The following is a 23662-nucleotide window of genomic DNA, read 5'->3' as shown; positions in this document are numbered from 1 at the left end:
TCGGCCCGTGGAGGGGGCGGTGCCGCGGGCTCTCTATGGTCCCGCCTGCCCGCCGGCTAGAGCGGCCGGAGCGGCGCGCGGGCGGCGCGCGGGCGGCGCGCGGGGGCTGACGGGAGCGGGGCGGACGCTCGCGCCCTTCCTTCCCTCCCCGCCTCCGAGTCGCGGAGCGCTCTGGCTCTTGGGCCGATATGGGAGCCGCTTCGTGGGCATCGTCGCCCCTGCCGCCGCGTGTGTCTCTCCTGCTGCTGCTTCTGCCGTTCCCGGGGCTGCCCGTGGGCTCCTGGGACCCGGCGGGTTACCTGCTCTACTGCCCATGCATGGGTAAGGCCTCCCGAGCCTTCTGTCCAAATGGGGAAACTGAGGCCCAGAGAGGAGAAGCCATTTCTCTGAGGCGCCCAGAGACGCCTTGACAGGCCCAGGAAAGGACCCCAGCGCGGGGCAGGGCCTGCTCCTCGCCTTTCTGCCCCAGTTGCAAGGGCACTGAGGGGACCTCTGTGTCCAACCTTCCGTTTGGCAAATGAGAAAACTGAGGCCGGGAGAGGTTACGATGTGTCTTGCGCAAGGCCTAAGCCAGCCCCGAGTCCAGTAAATGGAGTTAGTGGGGCAGGACTTGATGTCACTGACCCATCGCTGGCTCTGGGCGATTCTTTCATTCATTCAACACATATTTATAGGGCACCTACTGTGTGCCCAGCCCTGTTCTCTGCTCCAGGGATACGGTGGTGATAAGACAGAAAGCTCCATGCCCTTGTAGAGCCTTCATTTTAGTTGGGAAAGACAGACCATAAAAGATAAATATAAAAAATAAGTAACTGCATAGTATTTATGGATGAGTGCTATGGGAAAATAAAATAGAGCAGGGTAAGGGAGAATCTAAAAGCTCGCTGAGGGGTGCAATTTAAATGGGAGTGGTGGATCGTCACTGTTAAAGTTATTTCTTCTTAAAATCCTCCACACTCGTAACCATGATGATGTTGCCCTCTGCGCATCATCTCCACCACACCCTTCTCCCCAGACCCTCCAGCTGCAGGCACAGTTATCCTTTTCTGTTCCTTACACATACTCAGGTCCTGCAGCCTGTGCTATTCCCTCTGCCGGGGAACACCCTCCCCTTGCCTTGTGCCAGACCAGCTCCTTCCCATCCTCAGGCCACAGCTTAAATGTCACCAGAAAAGACTTCACTGACCTCAACCCAAATCATCTCCTCCTCATTGTTCTCCATCACCAAACTTTTTTCACTTCTTTTTTGAACTTATCAAAATTTATCACTGTATATTTGTTTATATGTTTACTGTCCCCCTACCTGGACTGTGAATGCCTTGAAGGCAGAGACCTTGTCCTTCTTGCTCACTCCTGTGTCCCGGCACCTAGCAGAGAACCTGACACATTGTGGCCTCTCAACAATCTTTGTGGAATGAATGAATGGATGCCATGCTGGGGATAACAGAAAGAGTCAGACAGGGACCTTGCACCTGAGGCATTCACAGGCTGAGGAAACAGCCAAAGGCCGGGAAATGGGAAAGGACATTCTAGGAAGAGTGAAGAACCACAAGTAACTCATATCCAAGGTGGGAGGCAGAGGAGGGGAACTGAATATGGCAGAGAGGTAGTGAAAGGATCCCAGTGAGGGAGGCGTTGGAGTTACCCCTTCACGTGCAGATGGGAGGAAATAGAAGTAGAAGGTCACTCCTGGCTAATGGAACAGCAAGAGCAAAGGCACGGGGTGGGGATGGGAAGTGTAGAGCATGTTTGGGAAACAGCAAAGAACCTGGAGTGGCTGAGGCAGAGGAGGCAGGGCCTGAAGGGCCTCGACCGTCAGACCCAGGAGTCCAGACTTGATCCCATGTTGCCAGCTCCCCTGGCTCTCCTTGCTGTCCTGGCCCTCCACACTCCTGGCTCTGCATCCTTTCTGAGCCTTGCATGCCCCACGCCCTCGTTGCCCTAGTCCTCACTTCACCTTCAATATACCATCCAGGGCGCTTTGGGAACCAGGCTGATCATTTCTTGGGCTCCCTGGCATTTGCAAAGCTGTTGAACCGCACCCTGGCTGTACCTCCTTGGATTGAGTACCAGCATCACAAGCCTCCTTTCACCAATGTGAGTACCTCCTGCTGTTGACCCTTGTCCGCCTTTCCCTAATCCTGCTCACCTCTGCCTGACCCCAAGTCTTTCTGTAGGCTTTACCTCCCACCCCTCTGAGTTTACCCTACACCCCCGCCCCCCAGAACTGTCTTCCCTGGCTAACTGGCTAACATTTATCCAGCACCTGTTGTCTGCCAGGCACTGTTTCTGAGCACTGCATCAGGATTAGCTCTTTTCCTTCTCATCACATCCCTATGAGGAAATGGGTTTAGAGAGGTTAGGTAACTTACCCACGCTCACACAGCTTGTGAGTAGTAGACTGGAATTCAAGCCCGTGTCCCTCTGACACCAGAGCCTGTGACCTGAACCTCCAGACTCCATTTCCAGCCTTGTTTGGTCCCACCCATTGGTCAGAGGTGATGGTTGCTATTATCAGTTCTGGAGAAGAAACAGAGGCACAGGTTGGTTAATAACATGTCCAGGGCCACAAACCGGAGCAGTCTGGCTCCAGCACTGCCTCTCACCTCTCAAGGGGTCCCTTAGCATGGGAAGCCCAGCATCATCTAATTTCTTGCATGTTCTTTATGTCTTCCACCAGTCCTGTGTCTGTCATTGTTCACAATGTAACTCCAGGGGCCTGGCAGTAGGAACTGAATTAATATTCAGTGAATTGACTTTGAAAGTTTTTAATAAACTTCAAAAAATTATGTTTAGTATGTACAAAACACTGTATTTTATTCTTACAGCCTAAAACGTAGGTTTTATTTTTTCCTGCACATGCCTGTATTTAGAAAGGTTAAAAGCCAGAGTACCTGAGATCATAGCCTGGCTTCGCCACTTACTAGCCGTGTAGCCTGGGCAGGGTACTTGATCTCTTTGTGCCTCAGTTTCCTCATCTTTAAAATAGGCTGGTAATAATTGTTGCTACCTCCCTCAGTGAGTTAGCGATTGTGGAATGCCTCCGTCTTAGAATCAGCTGAAGCCATCAATTGAAAGTGCTTAGGATGCAGGGAGTCCTTAGTAACCTGGAGCTGTTGATGCTCTGACTTTTTGTACTCACTGTTATAGTTTAGACCTGGCCCGTTGGTCTCCCTCTGGTTTGCTTGCCTTCTCTCACCTTGCCTTCTCAACTAGGAGTCTTTCAGAGTCTCCACTTCTTGCTTTCTACAGGTTACTCAACCTACCCCAGTTGGGCTCCCCTTCCCCACTGAGACTGTTCTCACAGAGGCCACGAAGGACCTCAGAATTGCCAAATCCAGGAGTCATTTCTCAGTCTTTATCTCAACTGACCTCCCGGTGGCACCTGGCCCCATGTGCCTCTCTCCTTCTTGAACTTCCTACTCCCCTGGCTTCCAAGACACAGACTGTTGCTGCTTCAGCCCACCCTATCCACATTTTCCTCTTTGTGCTGCATCAGGGGCTCCTCTCTCCCCACCCACTGTTTAAATGTTGGTGCATCTCCTCTTTCTGTTTGCTTATTAGCTGTGTGACTTCAGATGAGTTACCTAGATTCTGTCCACCTGGGCTTCTTCATAGGTAAACTGGAGATGGTTGTATTCCTACCTCTTACAATTAGATGATCAAGTCCATGAAACATGATGAGTACAGCACCTGGCACTAACCCAGCACTCAGTAAATATTAGTTGCTTTTATTACCATTATTTGCTTTGCTATAAGTTTCTGTTGACCCTTGGGCTTTCACTTTTCTCCACGTACCTCCCAAATTTACCTGTGGCCCAGACTCTCCTCTGACCACAGGCCTCGTGTTTCTAACTCCTACGCCTTGGGGTCTACTTGGATGACCCACAGATAATCTGAAGTTCACAAAGCCAGAACTTTCCCCTCAAACCTGTGTAACCACCTATATTTCCAGCCTTAGTTTATGTCACCTCCATTCACCTGGGCCAGGAACCTAGAAGTCATCCTAAATGCTTCCCTTTACTCTGTACTTCACCTCCCTTTACATTTTTTAGCCAGTCCATGCTTCCCCATCTCTCGGACTTTTGGAGATGCTCAAAAATATGTGTTGAAACAAAGCAAAGCATACAAAACAAAACAAAAATACATGTTGAATGAATACTTGAACAAGTAAAAGGACCATTGCAGTAGCCTAATTCATCTCCTTCCTCTTAGCTTACCATCAGTACCTTCTCTCTTCTGCCGCCAGAGTGATCTTTCAAGAAAGCAGATCTCATATTATTTCTGCTTAAAATCCTTCAGCAAGACCTTGTTGCTAATAATTAAGGTTCTCGAAGTCTGTTCATTGGAACATCAATGGCTCGTGCAGGAATGGTGCAGTGGTTAAGTCCGTTTGGGAAATTGTGTTCTCAATTCCTCATTCCCCCCAAATTTGGAGATTCAAAATGCATGTTAGCATATTAAAGGCCCTGAGAAGTTCTGTCATAAAGAAACCTGCTTAACATAGCATTTCCCAGGCCTGTTTATTTCTGGAGCCTTTTTATTGCGGAACCCTTTACCCACCTGAACTTGTGGAACATGCTTGGGAACTCTGACCTATAGGATAAAGTCTAAATTTTATTTCATGGTGTTCTAAGAAATTTTCTTAAGTCTAGAAAAATACAGAGATTACTATAATCACCGTCCATGTATCTACCACTAAAAATGATAATCATTAACATTTTGTCATCTTTGCTTCATGTTTTCTTTTTGTTAATAAAAGAAATAAAAGTTTATAGATAAAGTCGTTAAAAGATTGTGTCTTGGCTCGAGGCTACTTCTAGTCCCTCCCCCACCCCCAGAGGCAACCACTATCATGGATTTAGTGTCTTTTGGTATGACTCCTTCCAAGTTTTTTCCTGTACTACTTCCATTGTGGCACTGAGCATCCTTTTATCCATCTCTTGGTACAAAGGGCAGGATTCTCTAAGGCAAATACCTAGAGGTAGAGGGCACCTTTAAAATTCTATCAGATGCTTGTAAGGGGTTACACTCCAAAGTAGTTGTTCCAAAATGTATACTTCTACTATCAGCCGCATCTTTTCCAGTAATTAGTTAAGCTTTTAAATTTTTGCTGGTCTCATGGGTAAGAAGTGGTGTCTTGTTGTCATTGTAATTTTCTTTTTCCTAATTCTTGTGAGCTTGCACATCTTTTGAGTGTGTTGGCTATTTGGGTTCCCTTTGCTGTGAGTTGCTCTCTCCTATCCTTTGCCCATGTTTTCTCTTGCATCATTTGTCTTTTTTCTTATAAATCAGCAGGCATTTTTGAATATGAGGTATATTACTGTTTGTTCTTTAGTTTGCAGATGTCTTCTCCCAGCCTCCGTTCTAACTGTGGTATCTTTTATCAAAAGTTGTTCACTGGCATGTAGTCCAAGCTGTCTGGGTCTTAGAGTATATGGTTTTAATGAATGTCTTTGAAACAGCCACTAGGATACTGAGGAGGGGCCCTCGCCCCCTCCTTTTCCCCACTTTTCCTGTAGCTCCATGTGTCCTACCAGAAGTACTTCAAGCTGGAGCCCCTCCAGGCCTACCATCGGGTCATCAGCCTGGAGGACTTCATGGAGAAGCTGGCACCTACTCACTGGCCCCCTGAGAAGCGGGTGGCATACTGCTTTGAGGTGGCAGCCCAGCGAAGCCCTGATAAGAAGACATGCCCCATGAAGGTGGGTCCTCTGGGTCTGGGGGACCCTTTCTGCCTGTTCCAGGTCCTCTAGGCCCCTGAGACACTGTGCGATAGCAGTGTGTGGGAGAAGGCACTAGAAGGGCCTAGAATAGAAAGATGGAGATTTAAGTCCCATTTCTGGCATTTGTCAGCAGTTTCACTTTGGGCAGAGGACTTTGCTTCCTCTGAGCCTTTATTTCTACCTACAAAGTAAAGACACCAGTTCCTGCTGTGTCTTGCTCATAAAGTATCAATGAGGGCCAGGTGTAAGAGTGCTTGTAAACTGTAAAGTGCCACATCAGTAATAATCACTAATACTCTCACATAGCACTTACTACACGCCAGGTACCATGTTAAGAGCTTTCCACATATTATCCCACTTAATCCTTAAACTGTTCCATGAGGAAAGTACTATTAATACCCCATTTTATAGAGAGGACACTGAATACAACAAAGAGAGGTTTAATATTTTGCCCAAAATCATAACAGCAAATAAGTTGTGGTAATATGGCTCCATTGTCCACCCTCCTAACTTGTATACTTTCTTGCTTCTCAGCACGTAAATGAAAAGCTGTTATATTTATCAGTAGAAGTTTGTAAATTTCTGGCACTTTGGGAATAAGACAACCCTCAACATGTGTTTCAGTGCTTATGCTAAAGTCTGAGGAGGGTGGTTGGAGGAGCTGTGAAATTTGAGAAGGGAGACCTTGCTTACAGCCCCAACATTGCCCTCACTTGCTCTGTGAGCTTGAGCAAGTGTCTTACCTTGTCTGGGTCCTTGTTTCCATCTTGAAAATAAGGGCATTGGATTAGCTGGGTCTTGAAGGTCTCTTGGAGCTCGTAGTCCATGGTCCCAAATCCAAAGGTTGACTTCCTCCCCAGACCCCCACCAGTGCCGCAGGGTCAGCGGCATATAGCACACGAGCGGGAAAGACTCCTTCAGATACTGTGGTGAACGTTGCCTGCTGAAAACCAGACTGGAGGCCGAGCTGCCCTCCTCAGCACCCAGCCCAGAAATCACGAAGTGATATTCCTACTGGCCCATCCTATGAGGGTATTTCAGCCTGAGTCAAGTCACCCAGGGTTCCCCCATCCACAGTTCCTTGGCCCCATCCCCAACTGGCCTTCCCTCCTGCTCAGTAAGCCTTTTCCCACTCTTCTTTCTCTAGGAAGGAAACCCCTTTGGCCCATTTTGGGATCAGTTTCATGTGAGTTTCAACAGGTCTGAGCTTTTTGCAGGCATTTCCTTCAGCGCCTCCTACAAAGACCAGTGGATCCAGAGGTATGTGGAGGGGGCAGCACTGCTGGGATTAGGGGAGAGGTGGGGGGCCCATGGGCATTCAGCACCTTCCTGGCCCTCTTCCCCTCTACCACACCCTGATGTATGAGACCAAAGGTGCGGCTGTTCTGTCTGTTGAACTTGGGATCCTATGTGATCTGTTCCCATCTCAACGCCTGACACGGTGGGACATTGACCTGCCACAAGGTTGAGCAAGAGTTTATCAGCCAATAAAGGATGTCATAAAAAGAATATTGTGCAGTCACATGAGTCTCGATTTCCTCCTCTAGGCGTGAGAATCACTCCCCTGTTACCTTCCTCTTCACAAGGTGAAAATTGGAAGCTGCTTCTAGAGAAAAACAGCTTCAGTTGCAGACAGAGAAATGATGTCATCCTGATAATAACTGGATGTGCTTTATTAATTGTGCTCCAGTAAGCCCTATTAAAAAGCAAAAAATAGGTTAGCAGGGCATAGGCACAGGCTGTGAAATATTTATAGGGCATCTGTCACGTATGAGACATAGTGCTCAAAGGCCAGAGGTGATGCATAAAAATGAGGAAGACCCAGTCTCAGCCTTCAGCTGGCTACAGTCTAGATATAATGATGACACTAACATAGTACATTTGTCCCTGATGCTATAGGGTGGCAAGAAAGAGCGTGGGCTTAGGTGTCAGACCTGGGTTAGAAACCATGAGGGGCTTATGAATTCTTTTGAGGTCCCAGCACTTGGCATTTAGTTAGCCAAAGACAGACTGATGCAGAGGAACGAGCACAGGCTCAGGATGAGACAGCCCTGAGCTCTGACCCAGCCCTACCTCTTTCTCAGATGACCCTGAGTGAGCCATTCCAGCTGTCTGGCCTGAGTTTCCTCCTTGGTTTAATGGAAGGAGCACTATGGTATCTGCCTCCAAGTGTATAAATCACATGGCACATAGTAGAGGGCCAGTCAGTGTTACCTGTTACTATTATTCACATGCTTTATTTTATTTAAATCTTTGAGAAATTTCATGAAATGGGCATTATGATCAATTTCCATTTGACAGGTGAAGAAACTGAGCTCAGTAAGGCTAAATAACTTGCCCAAGGTAATGCAGCTATTGACTGGGCAGCAGGGGTCTGTGTGTAAGGCTTTCATAGGTAATAAGAACTAATATTTATTTAGTGCTTACTTGTGCCAGTTGCTGTTCTGAATCTTCACTACCTAAGTCTTCTAAGGTAATAGCTCATTTAATGCTTCCATGAGTCTGGGGGACAAGTGTTATTGTCATCTCTGCTTTACAGGTAAGAAAATTGAGACAGAAATGAAGTCGCTTCCCTAAGGTCATGCAGCTTGAAGTGGCAGAGCTGGGATTTGAATCCAGACAGGCTGACTCCAGAGCACCCATTCTTCATCAATGTGGAGAAAAGAGCTTTGCCTTTAATAGCTGCCAATTCCTATTTGGGACTTGCCTTCAGAGCTAGTTCATGAGCTACTGAGGATACTCAGTCCTGGCAGAGTCTAATCCCCCTCATTGTTGATAGGGAATTGTTGATTCCCATTTGATCACCTGCTTGGTTCTCCCCATTCAACTCTGAATGACCCAGAGCTATTGCCAGATGGCAGACCTGTCCTCAAAGGATGGAGATTTGCCTCTAAAATGCCAGGGCGGAAAAAAACATGACACCAGCTCTAAAAGCAGCTCTAAGAGCAAATTCCAAAAAGCACACAGTCCTGGTTGGAAGAGAAGGGACAGGGCTGCATGGATTCATCAGTTGGACGATGTTGCTGAAACGCTTGTTCATGGCCCCATGGTCTTGCTTCAGTTCATTGAGTTGTAGGAATTGTGTAAGGGCTTGGGGAAGCTTGTGCCTTACAACCAAATTTTTGGGAAAGGAAGACTAGTGGGGAAGATGAGGTCCCTGGAGGCAGTTGGAGAGACCTAGGACCACCTGGGCAGCTGCCTTCCTTCCACACACATGTAAGAAGCACCACCTGAGTGTCAAGCACTGGTGTGGATGCTGGGGAGACAGGCAAGAATATCCAGAAGACATAGTGCTGTGAGGGACATAAGCAGGTGATGTGTGATTGGCAGGCAAAGACTTTGTCTTTGTCAGCTTGGACTGCTATAACAAAATACCACAGACTAGGGAGCTTAAACAACAGACATTTATTTCTCATGCTTTTGGAGGCTGGGATGTCCGAGATCACGGTGCCAACGTGGTCAGGTTCTAGTAAAGACTCCTTGGCTTGCAGTTGCTGCCTCTTACTGTATCCTCACATGTTGGAGAGAGAGAACGCTCTCTGGTCTCTTATAAGGGCACTAATCTCATCACGAGGGCTCTACCCTCATGACCGTCTAAATGTAACTGCCCCCAAAAGGCCCACTTCCTAATACTATCACATTGGGAGTTGGGGCTTCAACATATGAATTGGTGGCGGGGCGGGGGGCGGGGGCACAAACATTTAGTCCATAACAGATCTGAAGGATGAGGAGCCAGCCATGCCAAGAGCTGGAGGAAAAGGTAGTTCTTCATGGTGGGGACATTGCAAGCTCTGAGACAGGACAAACTTGGTGTGGTCAAGGGGCAGAAAGGCCCGAGTGGCTGGTGTGGAGCATTTCAGGAGGAGAAGGGTAGGGTGTTCCCGTCGTCCGTCACAGTGTCATAAACCACTCTAACACTCAGTAGCTCAACAACAATTTAGAATGATTGCTCAGAGTTCTGTGGGTCGACTGGGCTCAGCAGGGCAGGTCTTTGGTTTGGTTTTTGTTTTTCCATTTTCTTTATGGAATCCCAACTGTACAAAGTTCCAATCCATGTTAAACATCTAATTTCTTAAGATGAATACTCTTTGGAATACCCACCACATTTGGTGGTCTTTTTTTTTTTTTTAATAAAGAAGAAAATTAAACTTACTCATACTCCCATCACCCCTCCAAAAAACTATTAGAATTTTGATATGTATACTTCCACCCTCCAAAATGGATATATTTTTATGTATATATACGATGTATACTTATACATATTAACTTAAAATGAAATTATTACATATAGTTTGTAATTGAGTAATTAACTATCTTTTCTGAGGAGTAATTGATATTTATCAGGTTAGTAAATAAATATCATTGGCAGGATCAGTTCTAAACATGTGAAAACATGAGATTTCAAAAAATGGTTAACTGCTGTGTATATGTGTATTCCACTCCATGCCAATGGAGTGTGTTGGGTAGGGTATGTGTGTGGGATATCCATTCATCTGTTGATGGACACTTGGGTTAGCAGGGCACTTTTTGCTTGTGGTCTCACATGGCTACAGTCAGCTGTCGCCTGGGACTGGAGTCATCTGAAGGCTCAACTGGGCTGCATGTCCAAGAGGGCTCACTCATGGCTGGCAGGTGGTGCTGGCTGTCATCTGGGAGCTCACCTGGGGCAGTCGGCTGGCATGTATACTCTTGACCTCTCCATGTGGCTTGGACTTCCGACAGCGTGGCAGCTGGGTTCTGAGAGGGTGCATCCAGGGAGTGCGTGCTCCAAGAGACAGAAGGTGGAAGCTGCTGGCCCCCTAAAGCCTGGGCCTGGCAACCGGGACACTGTTACCTCTGCCAAATGCTACTGGGAGGGGACATAGAGCCCACCCAATGGGAGGAGACTTGAATTAACCTGCCATATAGAACAGGAGACTGGAGAAGTGGGCAGGGGTCAGACTGTGCAGGGCTTTGTAGGCCCTGGTGAAGCAGTCTGATAAGAATCCTGTGAGTGTTTGCAGGGGTGAGTTTTGAGAGTTTAAGTATTTTAAACATTTTCTTAAGTAGTAGACACTTTCTTGCTGGAGAAAATAGTCCTTTGGGGGCAGGGGCATGGGTGTAGGGAGAATGGCATTAGAAAGGGTCAGCCGCTTCCCTGGCTCACTGTGTAACTGCAGATTGCTTCCCTTCTCTGGCCACAGTGCTCTATCTATAAAATGAAGGGATTGAGCAAGATCGGTCACTTTCAAACTGTTCTTTGAGTTTTAGAGTTCTGGAGAAGCGCTGTAGTGCTGTGGGGGCAGCAATGGGGGCCAAGTTGGAACTGCTCGGTTCCCCTCCCCCACTGCCTTTAACCAGTAACCCTCTTGTATATCAGCTAGAAGTGCTGGTGGCCACAGGTCCGGGTGTACCAGGTTTAACTTAGCTACATGTAACAGAAAACCCCAAATAACAGCAGACTAGCAAGATAAAAGTTCATTGTTTTCTTAAGTAAAAGGACTGGGCTGTGCAACCCAGGGCTGCATGGCAGCTCCCTTGTGTCTAGGAATTAGGCTCCCATCTCTGCTCAGCCATCCCAGTACTGGCTTTTTTTTTTTTTTTTTTTTTTTTTTGGCCACACTGCACGTCATGCGGGATCTTAGTTCCCCAGCCAGGGATCGAACCCCTGCCCCCTGCAGTGGAAGCGCGGAATCCTAACCACTGGACCACCAGGGAATTCCCCCAGTACTGGCTTTTATCCTTAGTGTCACCTCATGGGCCAAGATGACTCAGGAAGCCCCAGGTAGCTGCAAGGACCAAAGGGGCAGAAGAAGGGCACGTCCTCACCTTTCTAAGGAGCCTTCCTTATAGCTTGCTTACACCAGCTCATTGGCCAGTACTTAGACATGTGGCCATACCTAGCTACAAGTACTGAGAAATGTCTTTTTTGGGGCTTCTGTGTGTCCAGCTGAAAACTGGCTTCTAGGAAAAGAGGATAAGAGTTGTTTCTCCCCACTAAGTGATTTCCCGCTGAGGATCTTTCCAGCTCTGCTGGTTCTGAGTCTGTGAATACCCTGATGGAGATTTAATTGAACAGACATTTATTATTTATTGCACATTTACTGTTGGGAGGCTATGAACCATTCTCTTGGTATGAAGGCAACAGGTATTTGAGCACATGGCTTATCGTTCTCCCAGGCTGCAGCCTCCTTGGGAGGACATAAACAGGTGACATGTAATTGGCAGGGCTGAGCCCTGAAGGATGAGAAGAAGCCAGGCATGCAAAGAGCTGCAGGGAAAGGTAGTTCTTCATGTCAGGGACATTGAGAACTAGACTCTGCCTCTTTCATGTCCCTGCATCCTCTGCACTCAGCATAGTATCCATCCACTGGTGTATCCTGGGCTCACATGTGGGTGCTGTGCATGGAGAAACCCCAGCGTGGTAGGGGGATCTCAGTAGCGTCAGTGTGGTGGTGAACCCCAGAGGTTCACTGTACCCAGCAGCAGGAAAGTGTGCCTTCTTTAGCTAAACAGTGACCAGGCTAAAGGCCTGACTTAGGGTCAGCCATCAGGGATGTGAACAGATGGACCTGGTCAAGCTTTCTTCCCAAACAAGACCCTTATTCCCCACTTTCTTTCCAAACAACACTCTCCTCCCTCATTGGGAGCAAATGAGCATGTCAGTCTTGGCCTCTTGCTGCTTGTCATGTCAGAGCTGACGTTGCACTGGGACAGCTCTATGTGCTGATCCAGATCCATGTAGAGGGGATGGATATTCCAGATTTGGAATTCACCAAAGGTCAACAGCAGGTACTTTCTAAGAGGTCAAGGAGGGAACAGATCCTGATTTTATCCTAATGTTCCAGCCCCCTGGGAGATCACAGCTTTGCTTTCCATTTGAAACCCTTTAAGGTGGCTTATGAAAGTCACTTAGCTGAGGTCCTGGCCCACAGTAGATACTCAGTTACTATTCACTTCTTCCTCTAACCCCTGACAACCTGATCTGGTCTTTCTGGTGAGATCCCTGAATTCTCATTCATTCACTGTAAACATATTGATTGTACCTCCTATGTTTTGAGGCCTGTGCCTAGGCTGGGAATCAGAAGAATAAGCCACAGACTCGGCTTTTGAGGTGCTATTGACTGGGTGGGGGAGCTGGGAGTGAGGTATAGTAGTTAAGAGCAAAGGTTCTGGAGGAAATTGCCTGGATTCAAATCCCTGCTCCATCAGTTCCTAGCTGTGTGACCATGAGCATGCTACTTAGCCTTTCTGTGTCTCAATTTCCTCATTTGTGAAGTGAGACTAACAGTAGTACTACCTCATGGGGCTCTTAAGAGGATCAAATGAGTTAATGTACACAAAGTAATTGCAACATTGCCTGTCCCATGTATGTACATGTAAAGTCTGACAAGACGAGGATTAGATAGAGCCAAGCTGTCCATGAACACTTGCTGTGGCTTAGTTGGCACAGGCCTTGCACCAGTGTGTGTGGGAATCATGGTGAACAAGAGTGCCTGGGGCCTACCCTCATGGCAGTGGACAGGGAAGGTGGTTATTGAGCACATCAGTGTGCAGAAGGCAGCAAAGGAGAAGTGGTACAGAGCCCTCTCCTAGGAGCTGAGGCGTGGGAGCGGGAACTGGCCTTGGAACTTTGGAAGGTGTTTGTGGAGCGAGGTGTTTGGTTGGGTGTGAAGAAAGAGTAGCATGTCCATTGCAGCACTGTCGTAAGGGGAAAGATCGGAAACAGCCTCACTGACCAGCAGGAGGGGACTAGATAGGTAAACTGCAGCTTATTCATGCAAATGGAAAACTTCAAGAGACACTAACACGATCACATGATCCACACCATCAACATGGCCAAATCTTTAAAACAGAGTTGACTTTTCTTTAATAAATTTATTTATTTTTTTATTTTCGGCTGCGTTGGATCTTCGTCGCTGCACGCAGGCTTTCTCTAGTTGTGGCAAGTGGGGGCTACTCTTCGTCGTGGTGCACAGGCTTCTCACTGCAGTGGCTTCTCTTTGTTGCGGAGCATGGGGTCTAGGCATGCAGTCTTCAGTAGTTGTGGCACGCGGGCTCTAGAGTGCAGGCTCAGTAGTTGTGGCGCACGGGCTTAGTTGCTCTGTGGCATGTGGGGTCTTCCCAGACCAGGGATCGAACCTGTGTTGGCGGATTCTTAACCACTGAGCTACCAGGGAAGTCCCAGAGTTGAATTTTTTAAAAGTTGAAATAGGTTACATGCAATATGATGATGATGGTGGTGATGGTGAGAGAATTTTCTGGGAGCTTTCTACGTGCCAAGCACTGTTCTAAATGCTATGCTTATATTAATCCATTTGATCTCAACAGCCCTATGAAGTGGGAACTATTATCAGCTCTATTATACAGATAAGGAAACTGAGGCACAGAATGGTTAAGTCACCTGCCCGAGTTAGTAAGTGGCATAGTCAACATTAGAGCAGGGTCATCTGGCTCGACCGTCCATGCTTTTACCATTGCACTGTGTAAAGAGCACACAGAATAATGTCTTTTAATATAAATAGTAAAGTGTAATCATGCATAAAACCACAGTATCTTCTGGAAAGAGGAGGAAGTGGGAAAGAGATCGTAGGATAGAGCTTTTATTCAGGTGTATATATATATATATATATATATATATATTTTTTTTTTTTTTTTTTTGGTGGTACGCGGGCTTCTCACTGCTGTGGCCTCTCCCGTTGCGGAGCACAGGCTCCGGACGCGCAGGCTCAGCGGCCATGGCGCACGGACCCAGCCGCTCCGCGGCATGTGGGATCTTCCCAAACCGGGGCACGAACCCGTGTCCCCTGCATCGGCAGGCGGACTCTCAACCACTGCGCCACCAGGGAAGCCCCAGGTGTATATTTTTTAAAATCTGAAACAAAGTAAAATATTAATATTTGCTAATTTGGGTCACAGCTCTGTGGACTATTAAATTATTTTCTGTATTATCCTGTATGCTCTGGAATTTTTAATAAATTTTCATTGATATTTTTATTGAGATAACTGTAGGTTCACATGCACTTGTAAGAATTAATACAGAGAGATCCCCTGTACCCTTTACCCAGTTTCCCCCAATGTTAACATTTTGCGAAACTATAGCACAGTATCACAACCAGGATATTGACATTGGTACAGTCCATCCATCTTATTCAAATTTCCCCAGTGTTACTTGTACTCACTTCTGTGTGTGTGTATACTTAGTTCTATTCAATTTTATCACGTGTGTATGTTCGTGTATCCATCACCACAGTTAAGATATCAAACAGTTCTAACATCACAAAGGTCCTTGTGTGGCCAATTTATAACCACACCCACCTCCCTAAACACACACACACACACACACACACACACACACACACACACACAGCCCCTGGCAACCACTAATCCCATCTCCATTTCTTTTTTCTCTACTTTGTCATTTCACAAATGTTATATAAATGAAATCATACAGTATGTGACCTTTTGAGGCTGACTTTTTTCACTCAGCATAATTCCCTTGAGATCCATCCAAGTTGTTCCCTGTATCAATAGCTGGTTCCTTCTTATTGCAATAGTGCTCTATGGTGTGGATGTACTGCAGTTTGTTTAACCAGTCACTTGTTAAACGACGTCTGAGTTGTTTCCAGTTTTTGACTATTATGAAAAAAGCTGCTGTGAACATTCGCATACTGGTTCACGTGTGAATATAGGTTTCCATTTCTCTGGGATAAATGCCCAAGAGTACAGTTGCTGGGTCATATCGTAATTGCATGTCTGGTTTTATAAGAAACTGCCAAACTGTTTTCCAGAGTGCCTGTACCTATTTCATAATTTTAGGAAAAGGATTTTGGCTGGCAGAGGGAAGGCATACCAGGTAGAGGGGAGAAGTCTGCAGAGATCTCTAGTTTGAAAGTGCATTGCAAGCTTATGGAAGAGTGGGGCATTTCATGTTGCTGGAATATAGTCTGGGCTTAGCTAATGAGGGAACACAGGTTTGCTCCTCACTCTATTCAGTCAGCAGATCTTTACTGAGCTCTTACATGTACTGTTCTAGGCACGCGGAGATACTGACTTCAGAAGCCTGAGTCCAGCAGACTTTTCTGGACTCAGAGGTAAAATAATTACAAGGTGCATTGTGAACAAGGGGGAGGGAGAGCCTTCGGCAGGGTATGTGGGGGGCATCTACAGACCTCTCGTGTTTTCCGTGAGAGCAGGGACCATGCCTGTCTCATTCTCCCCTGGCCCCCAGCACATAGTAGGCAATCCGTAGATAATGTGTTAAACGTTGAGTGAATGGTCTCATCCAGCGTACACATTCCCTGGGAGTGTGACCTGTCAGCAGCTGCACTTCCCGATCCCACTGTGTTGGTAAAATGGCAAAGACTCAGTCTAGGCACCCCAACCTGGAGTGAATTACCGCACCACATATTGGAAGCCAGCATGACATACAAAAGGTTGGAATGCTCTACTGTAAATTTTTAATTGTTAAACAATCAAAGAGGGTTGTAAATTCCGTGTGGCAGGACAGTATTGCATACTGTGCCTCTTGCCGCCGCCAAGGTCTCTTATCAGCCCATTGGGGTTTCACAACCTCTCGTGCTTCTTGCATGTTGCAGGGGCCCCTCCGCAGGGTCTCTGGGGCATAGTGCAACGCCGTGTTTTCTCCCATGGGGGTGGCGGCCGGACTCGCTGTGCACTCTCTGTCTGACTTCTTCTGTCTCATGCCTAGATTTTCTCCAGAGGAACATCCAGTGCTTGCCCTGCCAGGGGCCCCGGCCCAGTTCCCTGTCTTGGAGGAGCATAGGCCGCTCCAGAAGTACATGGTGTGGTCAGATGAGATGGTGAGGACAGGGGAGGCCCAGATCCGTGCCCACCTCATCCGACCCTATGTGGGCATCCACCTGCGCATTGGCTCCGACTGGGTAACTTCCCCCTTCTTCTCATGGCTGGGATGGACACATCTCTGAGCAGGGCCCATGCCTGTGGGAGTTGGACACTGAACCTACTGCACCACATCCTAGCCAGGGTAGAGAGGTCTCACTTGGCCAAGTTCACAGGACTGTGCCCCACGATCCCACCACAGACACGTCAGAAATGTAGCTCCAGAACGCTTGCTTGGCAGTTTTCATTTTAACAGTTGCCATTTTTATCCTCATTCACAGACGGATAAACTGAGGTATCAAGCTAGGCTCTGGGTCAGACAGCAAGCCAGAAAGAGCCCCATAGCCCACAGTCCTCTGTCCCAGCTCAGTGTTTAGCCAGTAGACTCCTTGTTGAAAAACAAGCTCTGGAGGTTGGGTGGGGCTCCCAAGAAATGAAGATGTCATCCTCCAACTTTGGCAGCTGCTTAAATGTGCAGAAAACTCATCAGGTTATCCTCCCCGTGAAAATCACTGGAGTAATGTAGACAATCTCCTTAGTTTACAGAAGAAGATATATATGTATGTATGTGAGAAATACTCATCGTTGAAAACTTGAAAAATACTGAAAAGTATAGAAAGTAGATCAAAATTCATTCAGTGTCAATTGAGGAAGCAATCACACATTTACCCACTAGATTCCCTTCCTGCCCCCTTCCACAAAGTAAAGGAGCCAGGCCCAGTGCATTTTGTGAGTGGTTTCAGATAATTCCCATTTATGCTTCCCTAGAACATAAGATATAAGATGCTTTTTTTTTTTTATAAAGCTAGCATAATGCTAATACCAAACTCAGATAAGGTCAACTCTGGAAAGTACAGTCCATTCTCATAAAGAACATAGATGCCCAGATCCTAAGTAAAATATTACCAAGTAAAATCCAGTAGCATATTAAAGAACATATAACACAAACAAGTAAAGTTTATCCCAGGAATGCAGTGAAATTCACTATATTAACACCCAAAGAATAAAAATCATATAATCATCTCAGTGGAGGCCAAGAAAGCACTTGATAAAAAGTCAACAGTCATTTATGATTTAAAAAAGAAGAAAAACAACTCTTAACCAACCAGGAATACAAGGGACCCACCTTACCTTGATAAAGGCTATCTCTCTGAAACCCACAGCAAACACGTACTTCTTGGGAGCTATCAGAAGTGTTCTCACTGAAGTCAGAAATCAGACAAGGCTGCCCATCGTCACCACCACAGTTCAGAATTCTGCTGGAAGTCCCAGATAGTGCAGTTACACCAAGAAAAAAAATTGTGAAAAGCCAATATCCCACTACCCAGAAATAACCACCGTTAACTGTTCTGATGCATTTCCCTCTTCCCTCAATGCTTTAAAAAAAAAAAAAAATAGTTGCGCTCCTCCTGTATTGCCTGCCTTTTCCCCCTTCCTGGCTCTGGCTTCTGGGGTTGCGGGCGGTGGCCGTCTTTAGCTCTGTCCCCACCCACCCCACAGAAGAACGCGTGCGCCATGCTGAAGGACGGGACCGCCGGTGCCCACTTCATGGCCTCCCCGCAGTGCGTGGGCTACAGCCGCCACACCGCCGCCCCGCTCACCATGACCATGTGCCTCCCCGACCTGAAGGAGATCAGGCGCACCCTGAAGCTCTGGGTGACGGCGCTGAACGCCCAGTCGGTCTACATTGCCACTGACTCTGAGAGTTATGTACCCGAGATCCAGCAGCTCTTCAAAGGGAAGGTACACATGGGGCGTGGGCCTGGTGGGAGGGCAGCAGGAAGGGAATCAGAGGAAGCGCCAGGGTGGTCTGCCCGCTCCCACCTCATGCTTCACGTCCTGCCACCACCAGGCTTTTACTTGAACATCAGGTTCCCTTCCAGTTCCTACCCTTCTTTAAACCCCAGCTCAGACACCTCCGCAGGTGCTCTGCAGATTTCCCTGCACTCCTGTCGCTAATGGATCCCTACTGGGAGCTGTCACAGCACTCTATCACATCTCCTCCTGAGACACCTTCTAGACTGTGAGACTAGTGTACAAACAGGTCTTATTTCTTCCCAGTTGTGACTCCTTGAAGGCAGGATCCAAGGTGGACTCACTGTTCTACTCCTCAGGGTGTAGCCTGTTGCTTTGACCTCAAGGGCTGAGACCCCGCCTTGCCATTACACTGTCTAGGACAGTGCCTGACACGTGGTAGACACTTGGTAAATGTTTGGTGAATAAGGCCATAAAGAGTGGGCCCTTGGTAGGGGTCCAGTGCAGCAGAGGGATTAAGAACATGGACTCTGGAGCCAGAGGACTTGGGCTCTACTCACTGTGCAGCCTTACACAAGTTACTTTACCTCTCTGTGCTTCTGTTTCCTCGTCAATAAAATGGGACTGAGAGTCGTGCCTACATCTCATAGTGTAATTGTGAAGATCAAATGTAAAGAAATTAAAACAGGTCCAGTAAAAAGTAAGTGCTGAATAAAGTTAGCTGTCATTGATAGTAGAAGTAGGTGGTTGATGAATACAAGGAAGGCTCTTCTGTGCTTAGTAAATGATTAAAGAGGTGGTGAATAGTAGGTGTTCAGTATATGAGTAAATAATAGAACAGGCTTGTTACTGTATGAGTGAAGAATAGATAATAAGTAAGTAGGTATCGATAAAATGACGGAGTTAATAGTGAACATTCAATAAGACTTTTGAGTGAATGAAGGCCCTAAATGCTTGTACAGACCTTAAAAGACAGACATCCGCTTTCTAGCAGTGGGTGCCCTTGGCTTTATGTCGAGGGGCTCCCTTTCTCTCTTTTACCGGCTTGTAGAGGAAGTGCCGAGTCAGAGCATTCTGGTCCCCACCCACCCGCTTTATAGAAGAATATCAGAGCCGGGAGACCTTGGAGTGTCTCTAACCCAACCCCTGCATTTTATAACTGAGAAAACCAAAGTCCCATGAAGGAATAGAATTTACCCAGGAGGTCTCGGGGCTCATTTTAGTGGGCATGACACAGAGCGGGTAAGTTTCAGGGCGTGGGTGGAATTGTTCAGGGGATTTTGGCCATGGTTAAACTGCTATGATTTTTATGCTGCCATCCAAATAGCAAGATGATGATTTTTGTTACATCAGAAATCTCTGTGTGACAGCAAAGCACTTTCAGCCCCAACTCTGCCCACACCCCCATTTGGAGAGTCCCAGGGAGTTTTTTTGTGCATTTCTAGAGTTGGTATGTTTGTTATACCTTGAGCTTCTTGCCATTTTCTATTTCCTGTTCCTGTGCCACTGTTCTTGCCCTTCTCCACCACTCAGCCCCCTGCTCCATGGGCTCAACCCACCCTTCATCTTGAACTAAGCCTTGCTCATCTGTTAAACTGGGCCAGTGCTGATCCGGTGATACTGATAAATAAGGTGTGGTGCTGCCTTCCAGGGCTCACAGTCTAAACTCAGGAAAAGAGATTTGCAAAGAATTATAAGATACGCCACAAGAGAGGGCCAGGCTTGGGTGTGGAGGCTCATTCACTCACGTGTCCAGTCAACAGATGCATACTGAGGCAGACCCCAGCCAGCAGTGACAAGCAAACTGACACAGCCCCAGCCCCAGTCAGGTGCAGGAAACAGACGTTAACCAGAGAATCACTAAGGAGTGAAAGCTACACACTGAAATGGGTACTATGAAGTAAAAGCACGTGGTTCTGTGAGAGTGTAGAGCACAGGAGCCTGGACTAGATGGGGGAGCCAGGGAGGGCCTCCCCAAGGAGGTGTGACTTGAGCTGCAGGGTGAGAGTTAAGTAGGGGTTAACCGAGCAAAGAGACAAGCACTCCAGACAGAAGAGCATGTGCAAAGGTCCTGAGGTGGAAGGGAGACTGGTGTAGTGGCTGGAGCTCAAGGTGGAGAGGCAGCTGAACAGGCGTTATAGGCCACATTCAAGATTTGTCATCTTTATCTGAAGAGCAGTAGGACACCAGTTAAGGGTGCTCAGCTTGGGGTAGAGGGAGGAGTAGGGGGGTAGGGGAATCTGAAAAAGTTTCCTTTGGCTACTTTCCTTTCGTGAATAGACCTGGAGGAGAAAAGATTATGGTGACTGGCCAGGGAGTAGTAATCCATCAAGAGAAGGGTTCACCTTTGGGGAATATCTCGGGGATAGATTGGACAGGACTTAAGTCTTGGAGGCATCCAGGCAGCAGAACCAAGTGGGTGGGGTGCGCTTTGGTCAGATCATGGTTTGGTGGGAGAAGCCAAGCCCCTCATGTGACCTTGAGCTGAACCTTGAGAGTATGGTCAGGACCGTGGTAGATGGGAAAAGGCGTTCCCGACAGAGGGAACCAACAAGCAAAGGCAGAGTGTGAGTAAGTGGTGTGTCGAGCTGAGGGGCTAAGGCAGCTGCTGGGCAGCACTTCTCTCAGGTGCCCTGACCCTACATTTTAACCCTCTGTACGCTTCCTTGTCTGTCTGTGGCTTCAGCACAGGGAAAGAGGGTGGCAGGTGGCTGCAGGCCTTGGCTGAGCTGGCCACTGAGGCCTGCACCCTGGCTAAAACACCCTGCCCTTCCTCCTGCAGGTGAAGGTGGTGAGTCTGAAACCTGAGGTGGCCCAGATCGACCTGTACATCCTCGGCCAAGCTGACCACTTTATTGGCAACTGTGTCTCCTCCTTCACTGCCTTCGTGAAGCGGGAACGGGACCTCCAGGGGAGGCAGTCCTCCTTCTTCGGGATGGACAGTCCCCCTCAGCTGCGGGATGAGTTCTGATCCTAACTGGAGGATACCGCCTGTCTGAGTTGTTCCCTCCAGCCAGGCCTGGCAGCCAGAGGTGCTCCCAGGATTGATCCCCAAGGATCAGAGAACAGAAAAAAGTACCAGGGACTTCCTGGAGGAGGAGGAAGACAGTCCATCTCCCAGGGCACGGGACTTCCAAGCTTCTAGTAGCCAGACCATCTCCCTTTCTCATGTGCTCCCTGCTGCTTCTCCTGGGAATTTCTCACACCAGCAAAGCAGTCCAACATCTGTCTTTTTGTCTGCCCTGCTCTGAGCAGCCTGGGATGCTGAACTCTATTCGGAGAGATTTTTTTATATAGAGAGAGAGATTTTTATAGTTTTGATACAGGATCATTACTCCCCTAGAACTCTCCCTCATTTAAAAAAATCAGTGAAGTTCATTAACATAGGTACCTGAAGTGACCTTAACAGAATGTGGATAAGGCCAGGGGTGGGTGGGTGTATTGACCGCTTTTCCAGATGACCCCCAAAGTGACCCTCAGACTCATCCCCACTGCCTGGCCAGAGCCATTGTCAGCCCCCCTTTCCTAGGCCATTGCCAGGGTTTGGGGCACAAACACTTTTCTCCATTGTACACACTATGCAAATAGAAGTTATCAATCACAGTGCTGTCAGTACCCCGAAGACGGCTAAGTGCTGCTCCCACAGCACATTCCCGGCAAGGAGCACCTGCCATCAAGCCAGACCATCATATTGCTCTCAAAGTCTCTTGGTAGTTGGTGGCCTGCCACAAACCTGGCACCGTCAGGGTTTCATAACACCTCACCAGGGCCAGGACTTGCTGGTTTGGCAGGATCCTTCTGAAGTCTCCTCTTCTGATCTCATGTCCCAAGGGGCCTGGTTGTAGAATTTTGCCATTAAGCTGCTATCCAAGGCCTGTCCTCCCAGCCTTCCTCCTGCAGTTGGAGCCCTCAGACTATATTCTCACAAGGGAGTGTTCACTAAGCCTCTGACCAGATCAAAGATGCTCAGTCCCCAGGAGCCATTGGATTCCCAGGTTTTTTTGCCCATCTCATCCAGTATAATCTCAGCCAAGCCCACGAGGCTTAAGGTGTTAACAGTCATAAGTTTCTTTGTCTCTCAGATGCTGTAGTTTTAAAAATCCATGACTCCTGAGAGTCTGATTTTTTGGCCTTGTGGTTCTAAAATTCATGTCTTAACACCTGTCGATTACTTCCCCGCCATCTGGCCTCCCTCAGAAGGCCACAGTCAGTCCTGGTAAAGTAGAGGAGATTGATGAGAGCCAAGCCCAGAGCTCCATGCAGTGGTGTCCCTTGGGTAACCTTTGGGAAGAGATTCTTTGTTTTCATGGCAGACTGAATCAGAGGCTTCAGGGCAACAAGGATCTCAAACACCAAAGGTGGCATTCGCTGCTTAGAGCTGCCGCCCAACTCTTAGCAGGAGAAACTATACAGAAAGGGCATTTGAATTTTCCTTCTGGGGGAACTGTTTTAAATCCTGGGTGGACTCTGAGAGGTGGTTTATCTGTTCAGACTTGTTCACGAGCCTCACTGTGGGACGTGGGAACCCCTGCCTCCATCCGGCGGTTGGGGGCGTTTGGCTTTCCGCCTGATGTCATTTGCTGCCCTACACTAGGCACATGCCTTAGAGTCTGCGGCTCTAATGGGCCAGCCAAATCCTCGTGTCTCTGAAGGTGAGGGTGCTGGAGTTGTAGTCAGATTCAGTGTGTTTTGTAGGCAAGTACTTTCTTCCTTTGACCCAGTTTCCTCACCTATAAAATGGTGATAAAACTGATGGGGTTGTTGAACAGCCCCAATCAGATAAGAGCCCGTTGTAAATGTGAAAGAGACAAAGGCAAATACATGGCTGTTGATAATTTGACTGCCTCTCCTTGCATGCCTCCTTTGTGCCAGGCACTGTGCTTGCTAAGTGCTTTGTGGACATTCTCTGGTTTAGCCCCCACCTCAGCCCTGGGAAGTAGGAACTTCTGCGCAGGGCAGAATTTTTTTTTTTTTTAAATTATTTTTGGCTGCGTTGGGTCTTCGTTGCTGCGTGTGGGCTTTCTCTAGTTGCAGCGAGCGGGGGCTACTCTTCGTTGCGGTGTGCAGGCTTCTAATTGCGGTGGCTTCTCTTGTTGAGGAGTACAGGCTCTAGGAGTGCGGGCTTCAGTAGTTGCAGCACGGGCTCAGTAGTTGCAGCTAGTGGGCTCTAGGGTGCGCGGGCTTCAATAGTTGTGGCGCATGGGCTTAGTTGCTTTGCGGCATGTGGGATCTCCCCGGACCAGGGATCGAATCCGTGTCCCCTGCATTGGCAGGCGGATTCTTAACCACTGAGCCACCAGGGAAGTCCCACAGGGCAGAATCAACGCTCAGAAAATTCT

General features: G+C 47.8%; 1 protein-coding gene across 2 annotated transcripts; it reads left to right on the top strand.

The window, feature by feature from the left end:
* Positions 1 to 116: 116 nt before the first annotated feature.
* On the top strand, positions 117 to 23238 carry POFUT1 (protein O-fucosyltransferase 1). Of its 2 annotated transcripts, XM_060077999.1 has the most exons (7): positions 117 to 321; positions 1976 to 2097; positions 5523 to 5705; positions 6874 to 6986; positions 16417 to 16609; positions 18069 to 18311; positions 21106 to 23238. In XM_060077999.1, exons 1-7 carry the CDS (start codon positions 189 to 191, stop codon positions 21292 to 21294), a joined length of 1176 nt encoding a protein of 391 aa, XP_059933982.1. In that variant the 5' UTR covers positions 117 to 188; the 3' UTR covers positions 21295 to 23238. The 2 variants fall into 2 exon arrangements, with proteins under 2 accessions (XP_059933982.1, XP_059933983.1); XM_060078000.1 differs by lacking the exons at positions 16417 to 16609; positions 18069 to 18311; positions 21106 to 23238 and adding an exon at positions 8266 to 9348.
* Positions 23239 to 23662: the final 424 nt, after the last annotated feature.

The sequence above is a fragment of the Mesoplodon densirostris genome, chromosome 16 (assembly GCF_025265405.1).
Source record: "Mesoplodon densirostris isolate mMesDen1 chromosome 16, mMesDen1 primary haplotype, whole genome shotgun sequence".
In the NCBI taxonomy this organism is placed as follows: Eukaryota; Metazoa; Chordata; class Mammalia; order Artiodactyla; family Ziphiidae; genus Mesoplodon; species Mesoplodon densirostris.
Note: the sequence above shows the minus strand (reverse complement) of the source record. Positions and strands in the feature narration are given on the sequence as shown.